The sequence below is a fragment of the Prunus avium genome, chromosome 3 (genome assembly GCF_965620075.1).
Source record: "Prunus avium chromosome 3, drPruAviu1.hap1.1, whole genome shotgun sequence".
In the NCBI taxonomy this organism is placed as follows: domain Eukaryota; kingdom Viridiplantae; phylum Streptophyta; class Magnoliopsida; order Rosales; family Rosaceae; genus Prunus; species Prunus avium.
In genome coordinates this window covers 27,980,453-28,002,658 of record NC_142286.1, presented here as the reverse complement: position 1 = coordinate 28,002,658, position 22,206 = coordinate 27,980,453, and the positions used below count along the sequence as shown (strand labels likewise).

The 22,206-nt window shown below is 37.7% G+C and overlaps 3 protein-coding genes across 6 annotated transcripts; all 3 read right to left on the bottom strand.

Annotated features, from left to right (window-relative positions):
* Window positions 1-5,900: 5,900 nt before the first annotated feature.
* On the bottom strand, window positions 5,901-7,019 carry LOC110774400 (uncharacterized). The gene has a single exon (XM_021978929.2). It carries the CDS (start codon window positions 7,011-7,013, stop codon window positions 5,901-5,903), a length of 1,113 nt encoding a protein of 370 aa, XP_021834621.2. The 5' UTR covers window positions 7,014-7,019.
* A 1,478-nt stretch (window positions 7,020-8,497) lies between these two features.
* Window positions 8,498-14,755, bottom strand: LOC110774404 (lipid phosphate phosphatase 2). 2 transcript variants are annotated; one of them, XM_021978934.2, is made up of 9 exons: window positions 14,619-14,753; window positions 12,833-12,925; window positions 10,597-10,818; window positions 10,400-10,487; window positions 10,174-10,283; window positions 9,975-10,065; window positions 9,591-9,779; window positions 9,450-9,509; window positions 8,498-8,906 (listed from the first exon to the last, which is right to left on the bottom strand). In XM_021978934.2, exons 1-9 carry the CDS (start codon window positions 14,676-14,678, stop codon window positions 8,710-8,712), a joined length of 1,110 nt encoding a protein of 369 aa, XP_021834626.2. In that variant the 5' UTR covers window positions 14,679-14,753; the 3' UTR covers window positions 8,498-8,709. The 2 variants fall into 2 exon arrangements, with proteins under 2 accessions (XP_021834626.2, XP_021834627.2); XM_021978935.2 differs by lacking the exon at window positions 12,833-12,925 and having other exon boundaries at window positions 14,619-14,755.
* On the bottom strand, window positions 14,619-22,062 carry LOC110774405 (lipid phosphate phosphatase 2-like). Of its 3 annotated transcripts, none has more exons than XM_088250159.1 (8): window positions 21,797-22,062; window positions 17,874-18,095; window positions 17,677-17,764; window positions 17,451-17,560; window positions 17,252-17,342; window positions 16,868-17,056; window positions 16,727-16,786; window positions 14,619-16,229 (listed from the first exon to the last, which is right to left on the bottom strand). In XM_088250159.1, the coding sequence occupies exons 1-8, from the start codon at window positions 21,854-21,856 to the stop codon at window positions 16,021-16,023; spliced, it is 1,029 nt and encodes a 342-aa protein (XP_088106285.1). In that variant the 5' UTR covers window positions 21,857-22,062; the 3' UTR covers window positions 14,619-16,020. The 3 variants fall into 3 exon arrangements, with proteins under 3 accessions (XP_088106285.1, XP_088106286.1, XP_088106284.1); XM_088250160.1 differs by lacking the exon at window positions 21,797-22,062 and adding an exon at window positions 20,867-20,953; XM_088250158.1 differs by lacking the exon at window positions 21,797-22,062 and adding an exon at window positions 16,333-16,420.
* Window positions 22,063-22,206: the final 144 nt, after the last annotated feature.

Below are 22,206 nucleotides of genomic sequence, written 5' to 3'. Positions count from 1 at the left end.
CAATGAGCATGCGTTTCGAGAGAGTGGTTTGGGGAAATGGTTTTGTATGAGATGGATATTGGGATATCTTTATGAGATAAGGATTTCACCGTGGTTTTGACATGGCTATATATATATATATCAGTTATTCTCTTATACGGATGTCCGCACGTTATTATCGTGCGGATCCTATTGTAAACAGGCAGGAAAACAGAGATGGGTAATACAAAATACACGGCGTCCGCATGATAATAACGTCCGGATGTCCGCATAAGAGAATTTCTGTATATATATATTGTTTTGAGTGCATGTTTTCTGCATCTTTTTCCAAACGGTATAGGGTTACTATATGTTGTTTTCAACTAACGAAACTTTGTTTTTGTCCACTCACACGTTTTCTGTTTTGCACCCCTCCAGGTAGTAGATCGTCTTGAAATCGAACGGCTGTAGCATGTTTTGAACTCCGAGCAGAGCTTATGTAGGATAACTTTTAAATCGTTTCTCTTCTGTTGAACTTTATTTTTCGTTTGTAAACTGAACTCTGTTAGATATGCTCTGATGTTGCCCATACTAGGGTTGTTTGTAAGGCCGAAGGCCATTGATGTTAACTGCATGATATTATCTTGTGCATGCTGCCTGTTGAGATGTATAACTATGTTTTTAATAGGTTGATAATTTTGGGAATGTCCTTTTTTCAAGGGAGACTCTACCGAAATTTCAGCAGAAAGTCTCGTTTCTTTTAGTAAGTGGGCCCGGTACCAATACGATGTCGCAAAGGGCGAGAGAAGATAAGAAGCATCCAATCAAGCATTAAATGATGGTAGTTGAAATTATTGCCCCAAAGCTGACAGAGGTCGCTTCCTCTGGCATTTTAAGGCTCTGCTTGAGCCCAAGTTGCCCATGTAAGCCTCACAAGGCCCTTTTGATAGGCAAAGGCCCATGGACAAGCTAGTCCAATATGGGTCCAAATGCCTGCCTGATCTAAGCCTAGATTAGATAAGGCTTAGGGGATAAGCCTAACATGACTTATCCTTAGGCAACACGCCACTAAAAGATCAACCCAAATCTTGGGTATATCCTCATTAACTACAATAGCAGTAATTGAGAAGATTAAGCTCCACCACTTTGGGTAAATATCTCACACGTCCCAAGTCAAATGGGTAATTGATTGGACATGCACATCAAGGAGTCATGGCATCCACCACTTAGTGTCAAACATGTAGCCTCCAACGATGGTAAATAAGCCACTAATGGGACAAATTTAACCCACCTCCATTTGTGGGAGAAGGCAACTATTCCTTGAACTAAGAAACTCTAACTCTTTCTCTGTTTAACAGTGCTAACTTAGGCATAGGAGGCCCTATGTCTCACACCACACCAATGTGCTTGAGGACTTACGATTGTCTCTCTTTTCTTAGTTTTCAAGGAACAAGAGTCCTTTCTCAAGGCTAATGAATTCATTCCTCACAATAATAGTGCACTATATCTGAAGGGACTTAAGCTCACAACCAACTTCCAAACCTTTCCAAAAACTTGTAACTCACTTGAAGTATCTATGTCATAACCATACTAAAGACATAGATTATATGGTGCATAGTTGTGATACATAACCATACTAAAGACAACAGATGTGTAACCTTAAGTATGCAAGCACATAACTAAGATTTTAGCCAAAATTATTTGTAAGCAAATAAAATTTATATTTCATGCAATTATAGATAGGGAGCATTTTTGCTCACCACTTTAACCCAATATGTACCCTCACCACCCTTCTTATAACTTGACACATGTCCATACTTGTAACCATAGTTAACTCTTTAATTTTAAATATTTGAAGAATTTAAAATTACAAAATAAAGTAAAATAATAATTAAATAACATTTATAAAATAAAAAACTCTCTCCTTCTCTCTCCCCTCTTCCCGATGAGACCCACCCCCACCCCACAACCAGTCGCCCAACCCTAGCCTCCACATTCCCTTGCAGCAACCCCAACCACCTCCCGACCTTGTTCAACCTCAACCACGCACCCCAGCACAACCACCACCCACACCAATAAGATCCGATTGGGGTTCGTCGACGACCCCATGACTGGAGCCATTGGAGTAGAACCATCAGGAGACTCGATTTGACCGAATTCAGAGCGTCCATGAACCATTGGTGCTCCTACTTGGTCTCGTTGGATCCAAAGCTAATAGGAGGGTTGTTGCTAAGAGGGAAGAGGAAGAGCCTAAGCCTTGCAGGCTTAGCAAAAGCGCAGTAGAGCAAACCGTACTCGATCATCATGTGGTCGAGATCCTCATCGTTGGTGACAAAGATGAGGGCATCGAGATCTTCGTCGGGGAGCTGGTAAGTAGATGATGTCGTTTGGGGTGTCACAAAGGGAGGCGAGCTTGGAGGTGAAAGTGGAGAGCTTGATATTGCGATCTACAGCGAGGATTTTAGTGTCACCGCCAGACGTATGCGAGCTGGTGGTCATGCGGTTGGGGCTAGTAAGGGTAGGGTAGGCCTCATCGGGAAGGGGTAGAGCGAAGGAGAGAGAAATGTATTGAGGATGGTGATGGTACACATTGGGTTAAAGTGAGAGGGAAGGGATAGACATGTGTCAAGTTATAAGGAGAGTGGTGATGGTACACATTGGGTTAAAGTGGTGAACAAAAATGCTCCTTTATAGATAAGGCATCTGCAAAATTTACTAAAAAAGTAGTTAGAAAGGTATTATAATCATGAAGAAAAATTATAGCCATAATACCAACCATGCATTAAGAATTATAGCAACTTTACTCCTCTTTTTTTTTTTTTTTTTTTTGAGAAAGAGAATTCATTCATCGAACCAAAGACGTACAAAGAACGACATGATACAGTGGCCTCATTAAAACCTTCCTAAGACAACCTCATTAGACAAACCCCAAGGGAGGAAAGAGTACCACATATGTCATGGACTAACAAGATAATCCGATTTAGATCACTTTGGACCATTATAATAAAAGAACAAATCAAAAACGAAAACTAACATATAGACCTCTGGCGAGAACCGCAACTGTATACCAACACAGTAGACCCACATGAGAGGACCGCAGAACATCCCAACTGTCAAAAGAAGCCTTCTATAAGCAAAATCATAGCCCTTTGACACCCACACAAACTGCAAGGCATAACATAGTAGAAACCAGGAAATAACACGCAAAATGAACACATAAACAACAACAAAAGGACCCCTGAAAAGCACTCCACTTCAACTTAGAACCAGACAAAGAAAACCTCATATGACCAAGCATAGTTCTTTGGTCGGCGCAGAGTAGAGAAGAGCACTACATCCCAACAACTACCACTAGCATCGCTGTTGACACTGCCGTTGAAACAGAGACAAAATATCAGCCACCAGATATCTCAACTCTCTCGAGGAGAGACACAATCCAGCCTCACCACATAAGCAACAATAAAAGGACCCTTGAGAAGCATTCCACTTCAACTCAGAACCGGACAAAGAAAACCTCATATGACCAAGCATAGTTTTTTGTTCAGCGCAGAGTAAAGAAGAGCACCACATCCTAACAATTACCACCAGCATCGCTACTACCGCCGCCGTTGAAACTGAGACAAAACATCAACCACCAGGTATCAGAACTTTCTTAAGGAGAGACACAATCCAGCGTCACTGATGTCGCCACCGTCGAGACAAAGGCAACACCAACCACCTAGAACACTACAAAAACAATCAAACAAAACAAATAGACAAATAGACCTAGATCCAAACAGATCGAGACTATCTGAGGAGGGGAAGGGGATGAGAAAAGGGGATAAGAGGAAGGGAAAAGATGGGAGAAAAGAATGGGAGATGAGGGGAGGAAGGGGAAGATGGGCGGAGGAGGGGGGGGTGTCTGCCCCTCCCCCCTTAGCTTCCTTGCAGTTGATTGTCGTCAAGGAGAAAGAGGACCATAGTGCGGCTAAGGTTTTAAACATGCAGTTTTGAAATCCCCCCTTAGCTAATTGCTTCGTATTGTTAGCTTGGGGTGTCTGTCACTCAGGATAGATTTTCCCTTTTGCGTTTTCCCCTTTTGTGTTTTCTTGGTTGGTCTTTGACCTTGTTGTTAGCAACTTTACTACTTATTATCTCCTTAATTTAAGACTAATGCAAATATGGGCCACCTCAGTGACCTAATACAAAAGAAAATTTAAACCCCACAGACCAAGCCGAAAACCAAAATACTCCATTTATGATATCCTTATTAGTAAAGAATTTTATCACTAATACTTTTCTTTTCTTTTTTTGCATAATACATGCTACCAAACGAGGAAAAAGGCAAAAAAAAAAAGTACTCCAAACTCTATACACATGTGAAAAAATTTAGGTTTTGTTTGGTTATGTGTAAGGTGTGAAGTAGATAGTGGGACCTGTATTTTGCATGTCTAATTATGTATTATTTTTGGGTAATGATTTCCCCACTTTAATTTTATCCACTTACACTCCTGTTTTAGTTATAAAATGGAGTGTAAGTGGATAAAATTAGAGTGGGAAAATCACCACTCTTCTTGTTTTGTAAGGTGTGAAGTAGATAGTGGGATCTGTTTATAAAGAATCAAAATTGGCCTCATTAAACCTTGAAAGAAAATAAACAAACAAAAGTGAACCTGTAAAATACCTGACCGGGCTGTGCTGCCATATACTACAGCCTCACAAAAGAATGCCTCCATGACGAGGACCCATTATCTATCCAGCCTCATTTAGCACTAGGAGGTGGAAATGGGACAAAATATGTGAAGTCACTGTCAGATATCTATCCAATTCAAGATAAGAAACTTTTTTAGCACTAGAAGGAAAAGAAGACAAACAAAACCAATATTCAATCAATTAAACCAAAAGTTACAATAACCTCTCGCATTTTTCCCTGCACCATGAAAATCCAATCCAACATCAACGCCGACACTGATTCCTTCTGGACTTGGAAGCCAAGCCCTTTCAACGAGAAGCAGCAGAACGAAAATCGATTCTCCATCGCTGAAATTTTCCAGAGCAGCCAAAAAGCAGAGAGAAAGTTGTTGCTGGGGCCTGGAGCTGGAGCTGGAATTGGGTGCGGTGCTGGAGTAGGGTTTGGACTAGTTGGAGGGATAGGATATGGTGCTTGGCCATTCAACCAAGTAAAGCTGGTGTTTGGAGTTGGGGTGGGTTGTGGGATCGGGTTCGGATTCGGGTTTGGACAAGGAGTTGGGTATGGAGTTAGCTCCGACTCTCTGGAGTCTTATGTATCCAAGGAGAGTTCAGATTCCAACCAAGGGATTCAAGTGTATCAGAGATATTGATTTTACAAATTCTTTGAGCTCAATTTTAAATTTTGGATTTGTGGTTGTTTAATTAACTCCATGCCATTCACATTATTATGTCATATGTTCATATTCACGCTCAACCAATATTGTCACTTATTCTTTAACAATGGTTGGAGCAAAATAAATTAGTGAAATCATATCTCACAATGAGCATGAACCAAAACGTTTATCAATGCACAAAAGGCACAAATTGGAAATTTTATTTGGTTTTTGTAACACCCAATAATATACCCTAGATCTATAAAAATATCAACACTCATATTATAACACGTAAATTAATTTCGGGCTGTATCCAAAATTATTGCCAACTCGACTACCCTTAGCCCTTAGTTTTAGAGTCTAGATACAAATTACACATAGTATGGATCCAAAAGCAACCTCATTGGGCAAAACTTTTGAAATTTTGGTTACGAATAGGCCCAATGCCAATAGAAGGGCTAGAGAGAGCATTTGGAACACATGAATGAACCAAAACCAACTTAACCAGATGAAACAAAAACAGTTGCCTTAGAAACCTACTTTATGGTAAGAAATTAATTGGCTGAGTTCACACATAGCAATCTTGATAAGAAATAATAAATTCTAGCATATATAGAACTAATTATCACAAATATTCGTCAAACCCATCCTGTTATTCATGACCACATATTGGTTGATATCTTCGTACGGTTCATCTTTGCCTTGAGAAGCATGCACTTGAACTTGATGAGACGAAACACCGGCCGCCGGCATCATCGGATACTGCTGCATGTAGGGCACAGCTGGCTGCATTAGCCGAGCATAGTACTGGCTCATGGATGAGGAACTTGGAGGATTAATGTTACCATTTAACATCATCATGTTCATATTCATATTCTCCATCGTCGACTGCATCATTGGATCATTGAAATTACTTTCATACCCCTCCAATGGTGATTGAGAATGAGCACTGCTGGAAGCCCCTGAGCTGAACTGAAGAGTACTATAGTTATAGTTGCTCTCCATCAACATCCACATTGCCAAGGGACCCGGATTATGAGCCATAAGACTATTCAAATATTCATTTGAATTGTCAAGTTGAAGCATTTGATCAGACGACTGATGATGATGATGATGATCAAATGATGAGACTGGATGCATATCCACCATATTATTACTCAAAGATCTCATAGGCTTTTGGTCCTCCTCATGTACATGGCCTTGCATGAAATAGTTACGAGGCTGCTTTTGACTTGATGATTCACCAATGATATTATTATTAGGGTTTCCACCCATTAACATTATTTTGTTTGGTGCTGCTTTTCCCATGCAATGTATTTGATGCTGATGGCATTCAGCAGATTGTTTCCTCTTGTTAAGTAATGTCCTCTTGCCAGACTCGAGCTTTGTGTCCAACGCATTCAGAAGCGCCTCCAGTTGATTTTCGGAGAAACTTTCAATACGTTCATCCCATGTTGGATACTTGGCCTCGTACATCTCCTTCCGCGCTCTGTAGATGTCAACATGGACCTTGGTTTTTCGGTCCCTCAACAAGTCAGACAAATCGAAGGTTTTCTTGGCTGGTTTGTGCATGGTGCTGGCCTTGTACTTGTTGATTATGTGGTCAACCTCGTCGCGGTTTTCGGGCCATGTGTGGAGTTCAGGAGGCCGATCAGTCTGTTTAGGGCCATAGATGATCATGCAGACATCTAATTCGCAAAGAGTTGAAAACTCGTAGGCCTTCTTCATCATGCCCTTCCTTCTCTTCTGAAATGTTGTTTTTCGAGCTCGTTCATTGGCTATCAGTTCCATCTTCAGCCTTCCACGGCCCATATTAATTCTTCTGCTCTAAACAAAAACAAAAAAATGTAAGATGAGCAGTGTATATGTTTCATAAATATAGCCTCGTACACCCTCAAAATTGGATTTTCTTTGTTCTGATTGTTTCATTGATTTTTAAAAAAAAATTGTATGTAATAATATGATTCAATATGATTTAATAAACTGATTCATCACAAAGGATGAACAAAAGACAAAACGTAGTATTTACAGTTCAAAGGAAAAAGAGTGATGTAAAACAAAGCTCAAGAAAACTAGTTAAAACATGAAATGAAATAGGTGGAAAATAAAATAAATAAACCTAAAGCATGTGTTTGGATCAACAGCACGCTACAGACTTCTCATGGAACAAATGTTTCATACATATCATCACAAGTAATTAATCAATTGCACTTAATTAACGAAAGCGTTTCGATCCCACGTATGGGAAAACTCATTTAAAGGGATGTGCAAACTAAAAGAAACATGTATGGACGTAATACATCAAGTAAAGAGAAGAGAATATAGAAATTGAAGAAAGTAGGTACCTTCACTTAAATGGCTTCTAAGAACTTTTGCTGTTTCGAGAACAGAAAATGGCTTCTTAAACCTCCCTTCTGTTTTGTGAGATCTAAAAAAACTGGAGATTACTTTACCTATATAGCAGAGTGGTTTGCTTGCGGTTCACTACATAATCTCATTGTGCTCAATCATAATTAATTCCTGAATTTTTATTTTTATTTTTTTTGGTTAAGGTAAATAAAAAGTAAAGTCTACATACCATATGTAGAACCATCCTTATCTCAATTAGCCGTGTATCGAAAACAGAATCAATTACATTAATTAGCCCCTTAGACAATATTTTTATAATTAAAAAACTAAGAATATATTTGTTTTTAATTATTAAAAAAAAGAGGGGTAAGAGTAATACTAGATACACCAACCCATTACGCCAACTTTTAGTTACAAACTGATATAGCAGTGTTTCATTTGTTTCGTGTTCTTCAAACGTGGTTACACAGAAGAACTTGATTAATAAGGGTGGGCAAATTACTCTTTATCATGTTCTTCAAACGTTCATGTCAACCCAGGAGATAAGGGGAGGCTTCATCGAGAGGTATAAAACTGGAATTTTGGAGGAAATTTTTGGTAGAGAAGTGGTTTCAACAAATTTGGGTTGTCAATTAAACTCCCCAAAAGAAAACTAAGGTAACATTTTTGTTTAGTTATTGCTTCCTCGATAACTAAGGTAACAAATTGGGGCTTGTGTTGCTCTCTCTCATTTGGGCTTGTTTCCATTTGTCTGCATATCATTAGGATGAAAACCTTCATTCAATATGCATGTGGGCAGCTGGGCATATATGGTGAGAAGTTTGGCAATGAAGCAAAGGTTATACCAAGGGCTAAAACTATAAAAATAAATAAAATACTAGTAGAAAATTTATATACCAACAATCATATTAAGTATGAACATAAACAGAATCCTTCAAAAATTCCTGAAACCAAGCTTGGAAGAGAAGGTGCAGTTCCTATCAATTTATGTTCGTGGCATTACTCTACAAAATGTACACTGCCAGGAGTCAATCCCCGGGAACTCCAAACTTTAAAGTAACCTTCGTGTGCAAAACTATCACCTCCCAGATTCCAGTTCTTCCAATGCCGAACCAGAATTATGTGCTAATGCTAACCCCATGCATCCATGGATGCTAGTTTCGTCTTCTTGATTCTCAACCCGAGCCTCTGGATTGCACCCATTTACTATAGTGGCTGCTTGTGTCACCGAACGTGACTCCTCCAACACCTGGAAGTAAGCATAAGGGCCCCAACCTACAAATGGATGTACAGAAAATCAGATCACTACAAAATTATTAACACAATTTAGAACAAGGCCTACGTTCATTTGGGTATGAGAAATGACCGTCTGTCTGATACCTAATTGTTATCTATTTCCATGGTACAAATGGCAATTCTCTTAAAATGCCGAGCCAAATTACCAAATTAACAAATGGCAATTCTCTTAAAATGCTGAACATATTTTCTAAGTTGCCAGTTGTATTTGTGACACCTACACACAACTCATCAAAACAAATGCAATGGACAGACATCAATGAGCAAAACTTCTGGTCAGTATTAGAGAAGACTAAAGTGACCACTAAAGGAGCATCATCATTGATAAGCAAAGAAAAAAATGTATCACGTCTACGCCATTGCAATTGTGTTATCAATTCTGTCAACAAAGAAGAAACATAAAAAATATCATTCTAAGAAAATGTTATTAACAAAATGTCACAACACCATAAAAGCAACATCTCTAGAAACTATTTCCCCAAAACAAAAACACCCATATAAAATTTTCTTAGTAAAATGTACCTTGAGCATGATATGGGGGTGGAAAGAACTGCAGATAGCAAAATGTAGCAACTATAAATCCTGAAAAAAAATGTTTCCATGGTAGTTATTGACCACGTAAGGATCAGTGAGTAGTTAGTTATTATTCATTATGACACAAACCTAGGAGACCTCCAGCAAACACGTCCTCCCAGTGGTGCCAGTAGTCATCTATTCGAGAAACGCCGACTAGTGATGCAAAAAGTAGAGGAAGAAAAACAATGCATAGCTTTGCGACATGGCCTTTGCGGTCAAATACTTTTATTTTTCCCGACAAATACAGTGACAGAAATCCTAGACCAGCAAAGGACCCTGCACATTGTACCCAAATTTCCTCAAAGTTAACAAGTCTACAAAAGATTCAGGTAAATATAGTGCTGGTATCACATGATCAACCAAGTCGTATTATGCATTCCCTCATAATGCCATAATTTATCAACAATATAAAATCTTTTTCTTGTTGGCATGTAAATTATAGAAAATACCAGACAGTACGCTGCTGCTTACATGAAGTATGGCCACTTGGAAAACTCTTGTGCCCCTCCTTTATGACACTCTTCTTACCATGGCATACAACATTTCCCAATTGATCGTACACCTGAGAAGAAATTAGTTATTAATTTCCATTGCCAATCATAGATTAATCCGCTAAAAGAAGACTGCCCTTCAATAACAATAAAGTAACTGAGAACCTAGAATGCCATACATCCTTTCCATCTGGAAAACAGCGCCAAAAGAAGTCTGGCCGGGGTCGACCAACTGCATCTTTTATAGCATCTGTAATAACCCCAGTTATCAGAACAGAGAATAAGAGACCTGCAGTAACAACTTCTAAACATCAGTTCCTGTCTTTCTATTGTATCTTCTTCAGCAAATGGGGTATCCGATGACAATCTTTCTTAAAATAAAGCAAAAGTCAGAAAATTGATCACCTAGTATGGCATGGTGAAGGTCATAGACATCTCTCCTACGAAAATAGACAACGAAAAAAATTGCTATGGGCAGTGCAACTGCATACATCTAACCCTCCAAGATGGGGGCAGGGCGAGGCATCACATCAGTTCAGTACTCAAATACTATATCTGTAAATACGGGATCATAAGATAATAGCAGAACACCGAGAACTTACAGGAACGGCCCAAACAGGCACTGTGTTACTTTTCAAGGGATATTTAAGATCAGTCATCATATCTTTTCCAACAAAACGATAAAAGGGATGAATCACATTCAGGATGACAACTATCAACCCAAGAAGCATTAGTATCACCCAATCATGCATGTGTGTCCTTGCAACTGTCATCCCATGGGACCTTACAGTATGCGAACCAAGCTGAACTTCCTGCATTTTATTCTGCATAGAAAAAAACAAAAAAAACAAAACGCAACCACAGCCACAGAAAAGTGAGAAGATTTTAAAGAAAATACTTTTATCACATTTTATAAATAACACAACCAAACAATGATACTACATGCGAACATAAAGGAAAAGTTTTCAGAAGAAAACAACATTCCAGAAAATATGTAATAAGCTACGAACACAATAAAAGGCAAGTAGAAGAAAACAAATATAGCTCACATGATAAACACAAAGAGAATGATCCTAATACAAAACAGGAAACAGATCCACAAGGTGAGCTCTAAATGCAATAAAGATGGCACATTATTAGGAATAAAGCCATCCAACATTGAAATGACCACAAAATTATGAACCATTAGAGCAAATGAGCTGTGGATTGCATAAGTTGGTAAACCCTGCCAGAAGATGAAATCGAAACAAAAACGACCATAAATAAACTGTACAGAAGCAACAACTCTCTGAAACAGTGTAGGGTGTGTCAGAATCCCAAGACGGATACAATCAACACTGCATCAAGAAGCCGAGTTGAATAATAATATGGACTGCTATTGCTGCTCTTACATCGAGTACGATGCAGAAATTATAATATAAATAATCAATACCAGACATGTGAAGGAGACATTCCCCTTACCGTTAGATACAAGTTAATGTTTGATTATTGTTTGGTTCAACTTTTCATGCGTCACAGAAAAGGTACTAGCCTACAATATTAAGGATATGCTATGCACAAGCCACATAGACTTTCACAAATTCAAAACATGCACATATATATTGGCCAGTACTTGTGTCTGAATTTTTAGATGTGTGAGACACCCCACAACTGTGTCAAACATGATTTTTTTTCATTTGTCTGCATAAACGATGAGGTCCAAGCATAACTGCACAACTCATTCAGTGTGGTACATCATCATTCATGTGAGATCAAAATCAACCTTGTATAGAAAATCATGAATTCCAATCTTAGTGCTTGAGAAGATGACAGGACTGACGCACATGTTGAATGGTCACACGGTAAAATGCTGTTACTAATATAACTCAATAACTTTCAAACAATTAAAATGTTTATGCAACAAAAATGAGTGGCAAATTAACTTGATTCCTGCCGAAGATAACAAAAACAAAGGGCTTTTCTCATTCCTACAAGTATTATCATGTATTTATATATGAGAACAGATAGTTGTTGCTTCGTCTTAAATCTCAAAGAATGGATAAGTGAAAGGAGGGAATAGATCTATTCTTACATTCTATTTTCCAGATATATTCCATCCAGTCAACAAGGGAAGAAATCCATCATACATCACATTATTTATCAATTTACATTCCAGCCAATGAAGCTACATCACACGAGAATCACAATTGTATCTTTCAGCTAAATTATATTTTGTCCATGTACTTTGGGCACAATTCCACTAATCCCTGTAGTTCTAAGTTAAAATTATATGCACTTGTAGCCTGGAAAGGTTTGCATTTGGTCCAAAATTACATTTCTGTCAAATTGGTTGGCCGAAACAGCACATGCTTCTTAGGTGATGACTTTTAGATCTCTTCTATTACATATGATTTTGAGAGACAGAAGAGGATTTCATTTACAAATTAGGGATTTCGAAAAGGAAATTTAGGTATTGAGGATATTATTAAAAAAGAATTAATGGGTGGAAGCTGAAACCTAATCTTTAATTATACTTTTCCCTTCCACATGACTAACCCATGCCATTTTGTCAACCAAGTTGGCAGAAATGTTATCTTGGACCCGATTGCAAACATTAGTAAACTAGGAGGGCATATAAATGTTTAAACTGAAACTACAGAATGAGATTGGGATCGTACTACAGTGACCAAAAATATAGTTTAGCCTATGTTTTAAGGAAAAAAACTGTGATTTAACTTTGTCTTGAACCCTTCTGCGCAACAAACAAAACAAAAAAGGGTGCTGCGGGTTTTAAATTTTATCAACCCAAGATATAGCTATGCTCACTGCACCAAGAATTTAGCAAAAGAAAATAAATACCTCATCCTTCCTGTGTCCTATCAATGGAAGGTCAATGGGTGTAAATGAATCACTATTAACAGCAGAAATCTCCGGCTTCTCCCTTGACACATCCTAGATAACCCCAAAAAAAGAAAATCAACCTTCAGGGAGATAAATATCAAGGCACCAGATTCATTAGACTTAATCCCGAACTCAACCTTTGCGTGTAACGGATATGAACTTTGTTGATTCTGGGCTTGAAATATTTATGGAATCAGCAGAGAAAGTTTGCCAATCTACTCTAACTACATACTAAGTACTAACAATCTAACATCCACCTTCCTACAAGATCCCTGTATAACCTAGACAAACACTAAGAAACCTAAACTTTGAATTCAAGTATGAGGAGAAGCGAAAAGCATTGATTTTGATATCTATTTTAAATCGTTCTTAAGAATGTGAAGTTCGCATGAAAACTGGAAATCACTTCTCATGATGTGAATGTTTGAATCATGTGTCATGTGTGGGGTTTGTTTGTGTTTGACAATACATATAGTAATAGTATGGTAAATTGGTATTTCATGCTTACTATCTTTAGTTCAATCCAATCACCTAACAAACTAATGGCATATGCACTGTAGAAAAAGCACCACTCATTTTCTGTTACCCAAAAAAATAAAATGGGAAGAGTTCGCTACACAGAGAGATAAATCTATGGCACACAATTCAGTATCTTTAGATGCACAGCGACTAAAAATTATGTTGACTAAAATCCGCATACTAAGTAATCCATTATGTCATCACAAGGTACATCAATCCGGAATAATAATGGCACATAGCCCAAAGAAACTACAGTTGGAAGCACAGTATCTAGGACTGTCCAGGAAAAGCAGAGCAAGAAAGAACAAATTATTGATTAATTACAAGTTCCTTTGAACAATATAAGGAGACAGAAGAAACAGCAGAAAAAATCTTCTCAAGCATAAAGAAAGAAGGAACGAGCATAATGATGAGGCTGTAATTAATAACAACGTTTACGAAGCAGCTTCTAAGGCTTTGAAAATCCGTTCTACCATTCCCTTACATAAACCTAATGTACAACAATGAGCTATAGCAGTCAAAAACTTTATCATTGAACCGCAACCCAAATATTTTGTTACTCTAAAGAGAACATCAGAAGTGGAGGTGGGGGGATGTACTAGTAACACTAGTCCAACTAATAGATCATTTTCGTTTTATTTTTTTCTATCTCTCTTTTTGGGTTTTTGGTGGTAAGGCTGATGGATTGAAGCATTCTAGCAGTCAACTGGAAATTTCCATTTGAAGTCTAAAGTTATTGAACAGTTCAACATTCTAAAGTTCCAGGTTGATTAGCAGTACAATAGACTCTCATCCCTTGGAACATTCATTCCCAAAACAACCAACCTTCACTTATCTAGCAACTTTTACCTTCAAACAAATTATCCAAAAATTAAACATCACCATTTATTTCACTTTAGAACATCTACTAAAAGTTTATAATATAAAGATGGCACAAACCCATCACAGTATATATAGGTTGCAAAACTAAAGGGACAAAGAAGCCTGGTATGCAAAAGGAAAATCTATCTGTCTAAAAGAAAGTGAGCTTTTGTTCATAGAATAACCACACAGTTCAATCAGTAACGCATTAACTTGAGCAAAGACAACAAATCATCCAAAACGACACTGAATTACATCAAAACAGCCAAACCCACATGGTATTTTACCCATATACTTCCGTAATATGCATCCCATACCAGCTTAAAGCCACGAACTTTAGTATAAAAGCATAAAACCCACTAACCTGAAAGCGGCCACTGAAGTTTTTAAGACGAGTAAGCGATCGCAAATCCCACCAAGGCATTGTACGAGCCAAACCAAACACTCCGATACAATACAAACTATTACTGTTAAGAGAACCGACTCTTGGAATAAAATGTGACCAGGAAAGTGGCAGTGGCAGTGGCAGTACGATGTGGGGAAGGGAAGGGAAGTTTCCTATTTGTTTGATATTTTAATCGATCAACTCAACTATTTGCCGCATGTTCAGAGAACCGACTCAGCCTAAATCCACGGACTTAAATGCCCTCAAAACTAAAACCCACATAAAACTGCTACTATTTGATTTTAGATATTTATTTTTCTGGATGAATTCGGTAAACATTAGGAAAAGGAAATCGCACGAGTGGGTTCGATCTTCTAACTTTCCATTCCATTCCATTCCTCCCATCCTCAGCCCCAAATGCAGCCCCTTCAAGTCAAAGTAGCCAACAGAATAAAACACATCAAAGTAACTTTTTTGGATCCCACATCAAGCTTTCTAAGTCCAATGAATAATAAGAAACTCATATAATTAACCCCAACTTAACATCGTTAAGTCCAAATAAATTAAAATATTAATATAAAAAAACAATAAAGAAAAAAACATAAACCTATCAGCCACCCATGACACACCTCACGACAACCTCATTCCCTCCTCACAAAGTCACAGCCAACCTCCTCTCCTATTTTCCCTCCCTCTCTCTCTCTCTCTCAATGACTGAGCTACTATGGAAACTTTTAGTTACCAACTATTGTGGTAATGTTTCATTTGTTTCATGTCAAATATTCACAAATAAGAAATGCTTTTAAATATAGTTACACAGAAGAACTTGATTAGTAAGGGTGGACAAATTACTCTATATCATGTTCTTCAAACGTTCATGTCAACCCAGAAGATAAGGGGAGGCTTCAACAAGAGGGATAAAACTGGAATTTTGGCGGAAACTTTTGGTAGAGAAGTGGTTTCAACAAATTGGGGTTGTGAATTAAACTCCCCAAAAGAAAACTAAGGTAACATTTTTGTTTAGTTATTGCTTCCTCGAAAACTAAGGTTGGGGCTTGTGTTGCTTTCTCTCATTTGGGCTTGTTTCCATTTGTCTGCAGATCATTAGGATGAAAACTTAATCCATTCAATATGCATGTGGGCAGCTGGGCATATATGATGAGAAGTTTAGCAATGAAGCAAAGGTTATACCAAGGGCTAAAACTATAAAATAAATAAATAAAAACTAGCAGAAAATTTTTATACCAACAATCATATTAAGTATGAATATAAACAGAATCCTTCAAAAATTCCTGAAACCAAGCTCATTGCTCTACAAAATGTACACTGCCAGAAGTCGATCCCCGACCCGAGAGCTCCCAACTTTACTTCATGTACAAAACTATCTCCTCCCAGATTCCAGTTCTTCCAATGCCGAACCAGAATTACGTGCTAATGATAACCCCATGCATCCATGGATGCTAGTTTCGTCTTCTTGATTCTCAACTTGAGCCTCTGTGACCGGCACATTGCACCCACTTACTATAGTGGCTGCTTGTGTCACCGAACGTGACTCCTCCAACACCTGGAAGTAAGCATACGGGCCCCAACCTACAAATGGATGTACAGAAAATCAGATCACTACAAAATTATTAACACTATTTAGAACAAGGCCTATGTTCATTTGGGTATGAGAAATGGCTCTGTCTGATACCTAATTGTTATCTGTTTCGATGGTACAAATGACAATTCTCTTAAAATGCTGAACATATTTTCTAAGTTGCCAGTTGTATTTGTGACACCTACACACACACTCATCAAAACAAATGCAATGGACAGACATCAATGAGCAAAACTTCTGGTCAGTTCTAGAGAAGACTGAAGTGACCACTAAAGGAGCATCATCATTGATAAGCAAAGAAAAAAATGCAACACGTCTATGCCATTGGAATTGTGTTATCAATTCTGTCAACAAAGAAGAAACATAAAAAATATCATTCTAAGAAAATGTTATTAACAAAATGTCACAACACCATAAAAGCAACATCTCTAGAAACTATTACCCCAAAACAAAAACACCCATATAAAATTTGCTTAGTAAAATGTACCTTGAGCATGATATGGGGGTGGAAAGAACTGCAGATAGCAAAATGTAGCAACTATAAATCCTGAAAAAAAATGTTCCCATGATAGTTATTGACCACATAAGGATCAGTGAGTAGTTAGTTATTATTCATTATGACACAAACCTAGGAGACCTCCAGCAAACACGTCCTCCCAGTGGTGCCAGTAGTCATCTACTAGAGAAACGCCGACTAGTGATGCAAAAAGTAGAGGAAGAAAAACAATGCATAGCTTTGCGACATGGCCTTTGCGGTCAAATACTTTTATTTTTCCCGACAAATACAGTGACAGAAATCCTAGACCAGCAAAGGACCCTGCACATTGTACCCAAATTTCCTCAAAGTTAACAAGTCTACAAAAGATTCAGGTAAATATAGTGCTGGTATCACATGATCAACCAAGTCGTATTATGCATTCCCTCATAATGCCATAATTTATCAACAATATAAAATCTTTTTCTTGTTGGCATGTAAATTATAGAAAATACCAGACAGTACGCTGCTGCTTACATGAAGTATGGCCACTTGGAAAACTCTTGTGCCCCTCCTTTATGACACTCTTCTTACCATGGCATACAACATTTCCCAATTGATCGTACACCTGAGAAGAAATTAGTTATTAACTTCCATTGCCAATCATAGATTAATCCGCTGAAAGAAGACTGCCCTTCAATAACAATAAAGTAACTGTGAACCTAGAATGCCATACATCCTTTCCATCTGGAAAACAGCGCCAAAAGAAGTCTGGCCGGGGTCGACCAACTGCATCTTTTATAGCATCTGTAATAACCCCAGTTACCAGAACAGAGAATAAGAGACCTGCAGTAACAACTTCTAAACATCAGTTCCTGTCTTTCTATTATATCTTCTTCAGCAAATGGGGGATCCGATGACAATCTTACTTAAAATAAAGCAATAGTCAGAAAATTGATCACCTAGTATGGCATGGTGAAGGTCATAGACATCTCTCCTACGAAAATAGACAACGAGAAAAATCGCTATGGGCAGTGCAACTGCATACATCTAACCTTCCAAGATGGGGGCGGGGAGAGGCATCACATCCGTTCAGTACTCAAATACTATATCTGTAAATATGGGATCATAAGATAATAGCAGAACACCGAGAACTTACAGGAACGGCCCAAAATGGCACTGTGTTACTTTTCAAGGGATATTTAAGATCAGTCATCATATCTTTTCCAACAAAGCGATAAAAGGGATGAATCACATTCAGGATGACAACTATCAACCCAAGAAGCATCAGTATCACCCAATCATGCATGTGTGTCCTTGCAACTGTCATCCCATGGGACCTTACAGTATGTGAACCAAGCTGAACTTCCTGCATTTTATTCTGCGTAGAAAAAAAAAATAAAGGGAACCACAGCCACAGAAAAGAGAGAAGATTTTAAAGAAAATACTTTTATCACTTTTATAAAACAACACAACCAAACAATGATACTACATGTGAACATAATGGAAAAGTTTTCAGAAGAAAACAACATTCCAGAAAATATGTAATAAGCTACGAACACGACAAAAGGCAAGTAGAAGAAAACAAATATAGCTCACACGATAAACACAAAGAGAATGATCCTAATACAAAACAGGAAACAGATCCAGAAGGTGAGCTCTAAATGCAATAAAGATGGCACATTATTAGGAATAACAGCCATCCAACATTGAAATCGAAACAAAAACCACCATAAATAATCTGTACAGAAGCAACAACTATCTGAAACAGTGTAGGGTGCGTCAGAATCCAGAGACAGATACAATCAACACTGCATGAAGAAGCCGAGTTGAATAATAATATGGACTGCTATTGCTGCCCTTACATTGAATAAGATGCAGAAATTATAGTATAAATAATCAACACCAGACATGTGAAGGAGACATTCCCTTACCGTTAGATACAAGTTAAAGTTTGATTATTGTTTGGTTCAACTTTTCATGCGTCACAGAAAAGGTACTAGCCTACAATATTAAGGACACTTCTTCCTCAAAAAAATTTCCATGTTGGACACCTTAGAACCTTGCGTTGTGTCCAACCATTGGCCACTCATTTGGATGTTTACAAGGAATTCAATTTCCTTTACCTCAAAAGAGTGCAGAATTATCAACATTATGCATTTTTCTCAAGATACAACCCATGGCTATATTTTCATAATACCTTAGGGCATATAGGTTCTTTTCCAAGAAAATATATGCTCAAATGGAAAGATAATCACTTAATTTTCTTTCTCAGTTAAGATTTTTTTTTGGAGGGGGGAAGGGTGGTTAACAACTATGCTATGCACAAGCCATATAGATTTTCACAAATTCAAAACATGCACATATATATTGGCCAGTATTTGTGTCTGAATTTTTAGATGTGTAAGACACCCCACATCTGTGTCAAACATGATTTTTTTTTTTAATTTTTCTGCATAAACAACGAGGTCCAAGCATAACAGCACAACTCATTCAATGCGGTACATCATCATTCAAGTGGGATCAAAATCAACCTCGTACAGAAAATCGTGAATTCCAATCTTAGTGCTTGAGAAGATGACAGGACTGAGTCACATGTTGAATAGTCACAAGGTAAAACGCTGTTACTTATATAACTCAAAAAAATGTTTATGCAACAAAAATGAGTGGCAAATTAACTTGATGTCTGCCGAAGATAATAAAAACAAAGGGCTTTTCTCATTCCTACAAGTATTATCATGTAGTTATATATGAGAACCAGATAGATGTTGCTTCGTCTTAAATCTCAAAGAATGGATAAGTGAAAGGAGGGAATAGATCTATTCTTACATTCTATTTTCCACATATATTCCATCCAGTCAACAAGGGAAGAAATCCATCATACATCACATTATTTATCAATTTACATTCCAGCCAATGAAGCTACATCACACGAGAATCATAATTGTATCTTTCAGCTAAATTATATTATGTCCATGTACTTTGGACACAATTCCACTAATCCCTGTAGTTCTAAGTTAAAATTATATGCACTTGTATCCTGGTAAGGTTTGCAATTGGTCCAAAATTACATTTCTGTAAAATTGGTTGGCCGAAACGGCACATGCTTGTTTTTTTTTTTTTTTTGGATCAAATAGAAAGATTCATTCAACCGTAGCACCAACCAATGATAAAGTTTACAAATGAACGGAGAGCGTTAGAGTGGCCTCATTAAAACCTTGCCATCCAAAACCCCCAATGGGGGAAAATCCGGTCAAGGAAAAAGAGTACCACCGGATCTCAAAAAACAAACAATGAACTACACCATAGCTATATCCTTATCGAAAAGAATGCTTAACCATGGAGGAGCACGGTCTTTCCAAAAAAGTCGAGATCTCACTCTCAACCCATGCTGAGCTAGACTATGTGCCACCCCATTACCCTTCCGGTGTTGGTAGAACACTCCAGCCACCTCTCGATCAACCATTAACCGACAAACATCCTCCACCACATTACCAATATTACTCCACCAATCCAACCCATCTTTAAGAATAGAAACAGCTTCTTGAGAATCAAGACCAATGGTAAACCGAGTAAAACCCATGTATCCCATCATCAATAACCCTTCCCGGACAGCCACCAACTCCGTGCCCAAAACATCCAAACCAGGTGGACCAACAGATGCTTGTTAGGTGATGACTTTTAGCTCTCTTCTATTACATATGATTTTGAGAAAGAGAAGAGGATTTCATTTACAAATTAGGGATTCTGAAAAAGGAAATTTAGGGATTGAGGATATTATTAAAAAAAAAATTAATGGGTGGAAGCTGAAACCTATTGTTTAATTATACTTTTCCCTTCCACATGACTAACCCATGCCATTTTGTCAACCAAGTTGGCAGAAATGTTATCTTGGACCTGCTTGCAAACATTAGTAAACTAGGAGGGCATATAAATGTTTAAACTGAAACTACAGAATGAGATTGGGCTCGTACTACAGGGACCAAAAATATAGTTTAGCCTATGTTTTAATGAAAAAACCTGTGATTTAACTTTGTCTTGAACCCTTCTGCGCACCAAACAAAAAAAAGGGTGCTGCGGGGTTTAAATTTTATCAACTCAAGATATAGCTATGCTCACGGCACCAAGAATTTAGCAAAAGAAAATAAATACCTCATCCTCCCTGTGTGTGTCCTATCAATGGAAGGTCAATGGGTGTAAATGAATCACTATTAACAGCAGAAATCTCCGGCTTCTTCCTTGACACATCCTAGATAACCCCAAAAAAAGAAAATCAACCTTCAGGGGGATAAATATCAGGGCACCGATTCATTAGACTTAATCCCGAACTCAACCTTTGCGTGTAACGGATATGAACTTTGTTGATTCTGGGCTTGAAATATTTATGGAATCAGCAGAGAAAGTTTGCCAATCTACTCTAACTACATACTAAGTACTAACAATCTAACATCCACCTTCCTACAAGATCCCTGTATCACCTAGACAAACACTAAGAAACCTAAACTTTGAATTCAAGTATGAGGAGAAGCAAAAACCATTGATTTTGATAGTAATAGTATGGTAAATTGGTATTTCATGCTTATTATCTTTAGTTCAATCCAATCGCCTAACAAACTAATGTCATATGCACTGTAGAAAAAGCACCACATCCCTTGGAACATTCATTCCCAAAACAACAACCCTTCACTTATCTAGCAACTTTTACCTTCAAACAAATTATCCAAAAATTAAACATCACCATTTATTTCACTTTAGAACATCTACTAAAAGTTTATAATATAAAGATGGCACAAACCCATCACAGTATATATAGGTTGCAAAACTAAAGGGACAAAGAAGCCTGGTATGCAAAAGGAAAATCTGTCTGTCTAAAAGAAAGTGAGCTTTTGTTCATAGAATAACCACACAGTTCAATCAGTAACGCATTAACTTGAGCAAAGACAACAAATCATCAAAAACGACACTGAATTACATCAAAAACAGCCAAACCTACATGGTATTTTACCCATATACTTCCGTAATATGCATCCCATACCAGCTTAAAGCCACGAACTTTAGTATCAAAGCATAAAACCCACTAACCTGAAAGAGGCCACTGAAGTTTTTAAGACGAGAAAGCGATCCCAAATCCCACCAAGGCATTGTACGAGCCAAACCGAACACTCCGATACAATACAAACTATTACTGTTAAGAGAACCGACTCATGGAATAAAATGTGATCAGGAAGTGGCGGTGGCAGTATGAGGCGGGAAGGGAAGGGAAGCTTCCTATTTGTTTGATATTAAACATCGATCAACTCAACTATTTGCCGCATGTTATGTTATTTTCTTTACTTTTGTTAATTTTCTGTCAATTTTAGGGATGAAAAGGAATTCACATTAAATACAAGTTTAGAGCAATACTTCTAATTTCTAAATTTGTCTTCGAGGTTCATTTTAGTTCATCAACTCCTTTTTCAGTTGTTATAATACTTTAAAATTAAAACCAAAGA

Coding starts and splice junctions, on each gene's coding strand:
- LOC110774400 (XM_021978929.2), bottom strand. CDS start 7,013: ATGATGAAGAAGGCCTACGAGTTTTCAACTCTTTGCGAATTAGATGTC.
- LOC110774404 (XM_021978934.2), bottom strand. CDS start 14,678: ATGCCTTGGTGGGATTTGCGATCGCTTACTCGTCTTAAAAACTTCAGT. Junction 9,780..9,974: donor TCCAAGTGGCCATACTTCAT/GTAAGCAGCAGC, acceptor TACAATGTGCAG/GGTCCTTTGCTGGTCTAGGA. Junction 8,907..9,449: donor ACCCCCATATCATGCTCAAG/GTACATTTTACT, acceptor ATCCATTTGTAG/GTTGGGGCCCTTATGCTTAC.
- LOC110774405 (XM_088250159.1), bottom strand. CDS start 21,856: ATGCCTTGGTGGGATTTGGGATCGCTTTCTCGTCTTAAAAACTTCAGT. Junction 17,343..17,450: donor GTTTTCCAGATGGAAAGGAT/GTATGGCATTCT, acceptor ATTTCTTCTCAG/GTGTACGATCAATTGGGAAA. Junction 16,230..16,726: donor ACCCCCATATCATGCTCAAG/GTACATTTTACT, acceptor ATCCATTTGTAG/GTTGGGGCCCGTATGCTTAC.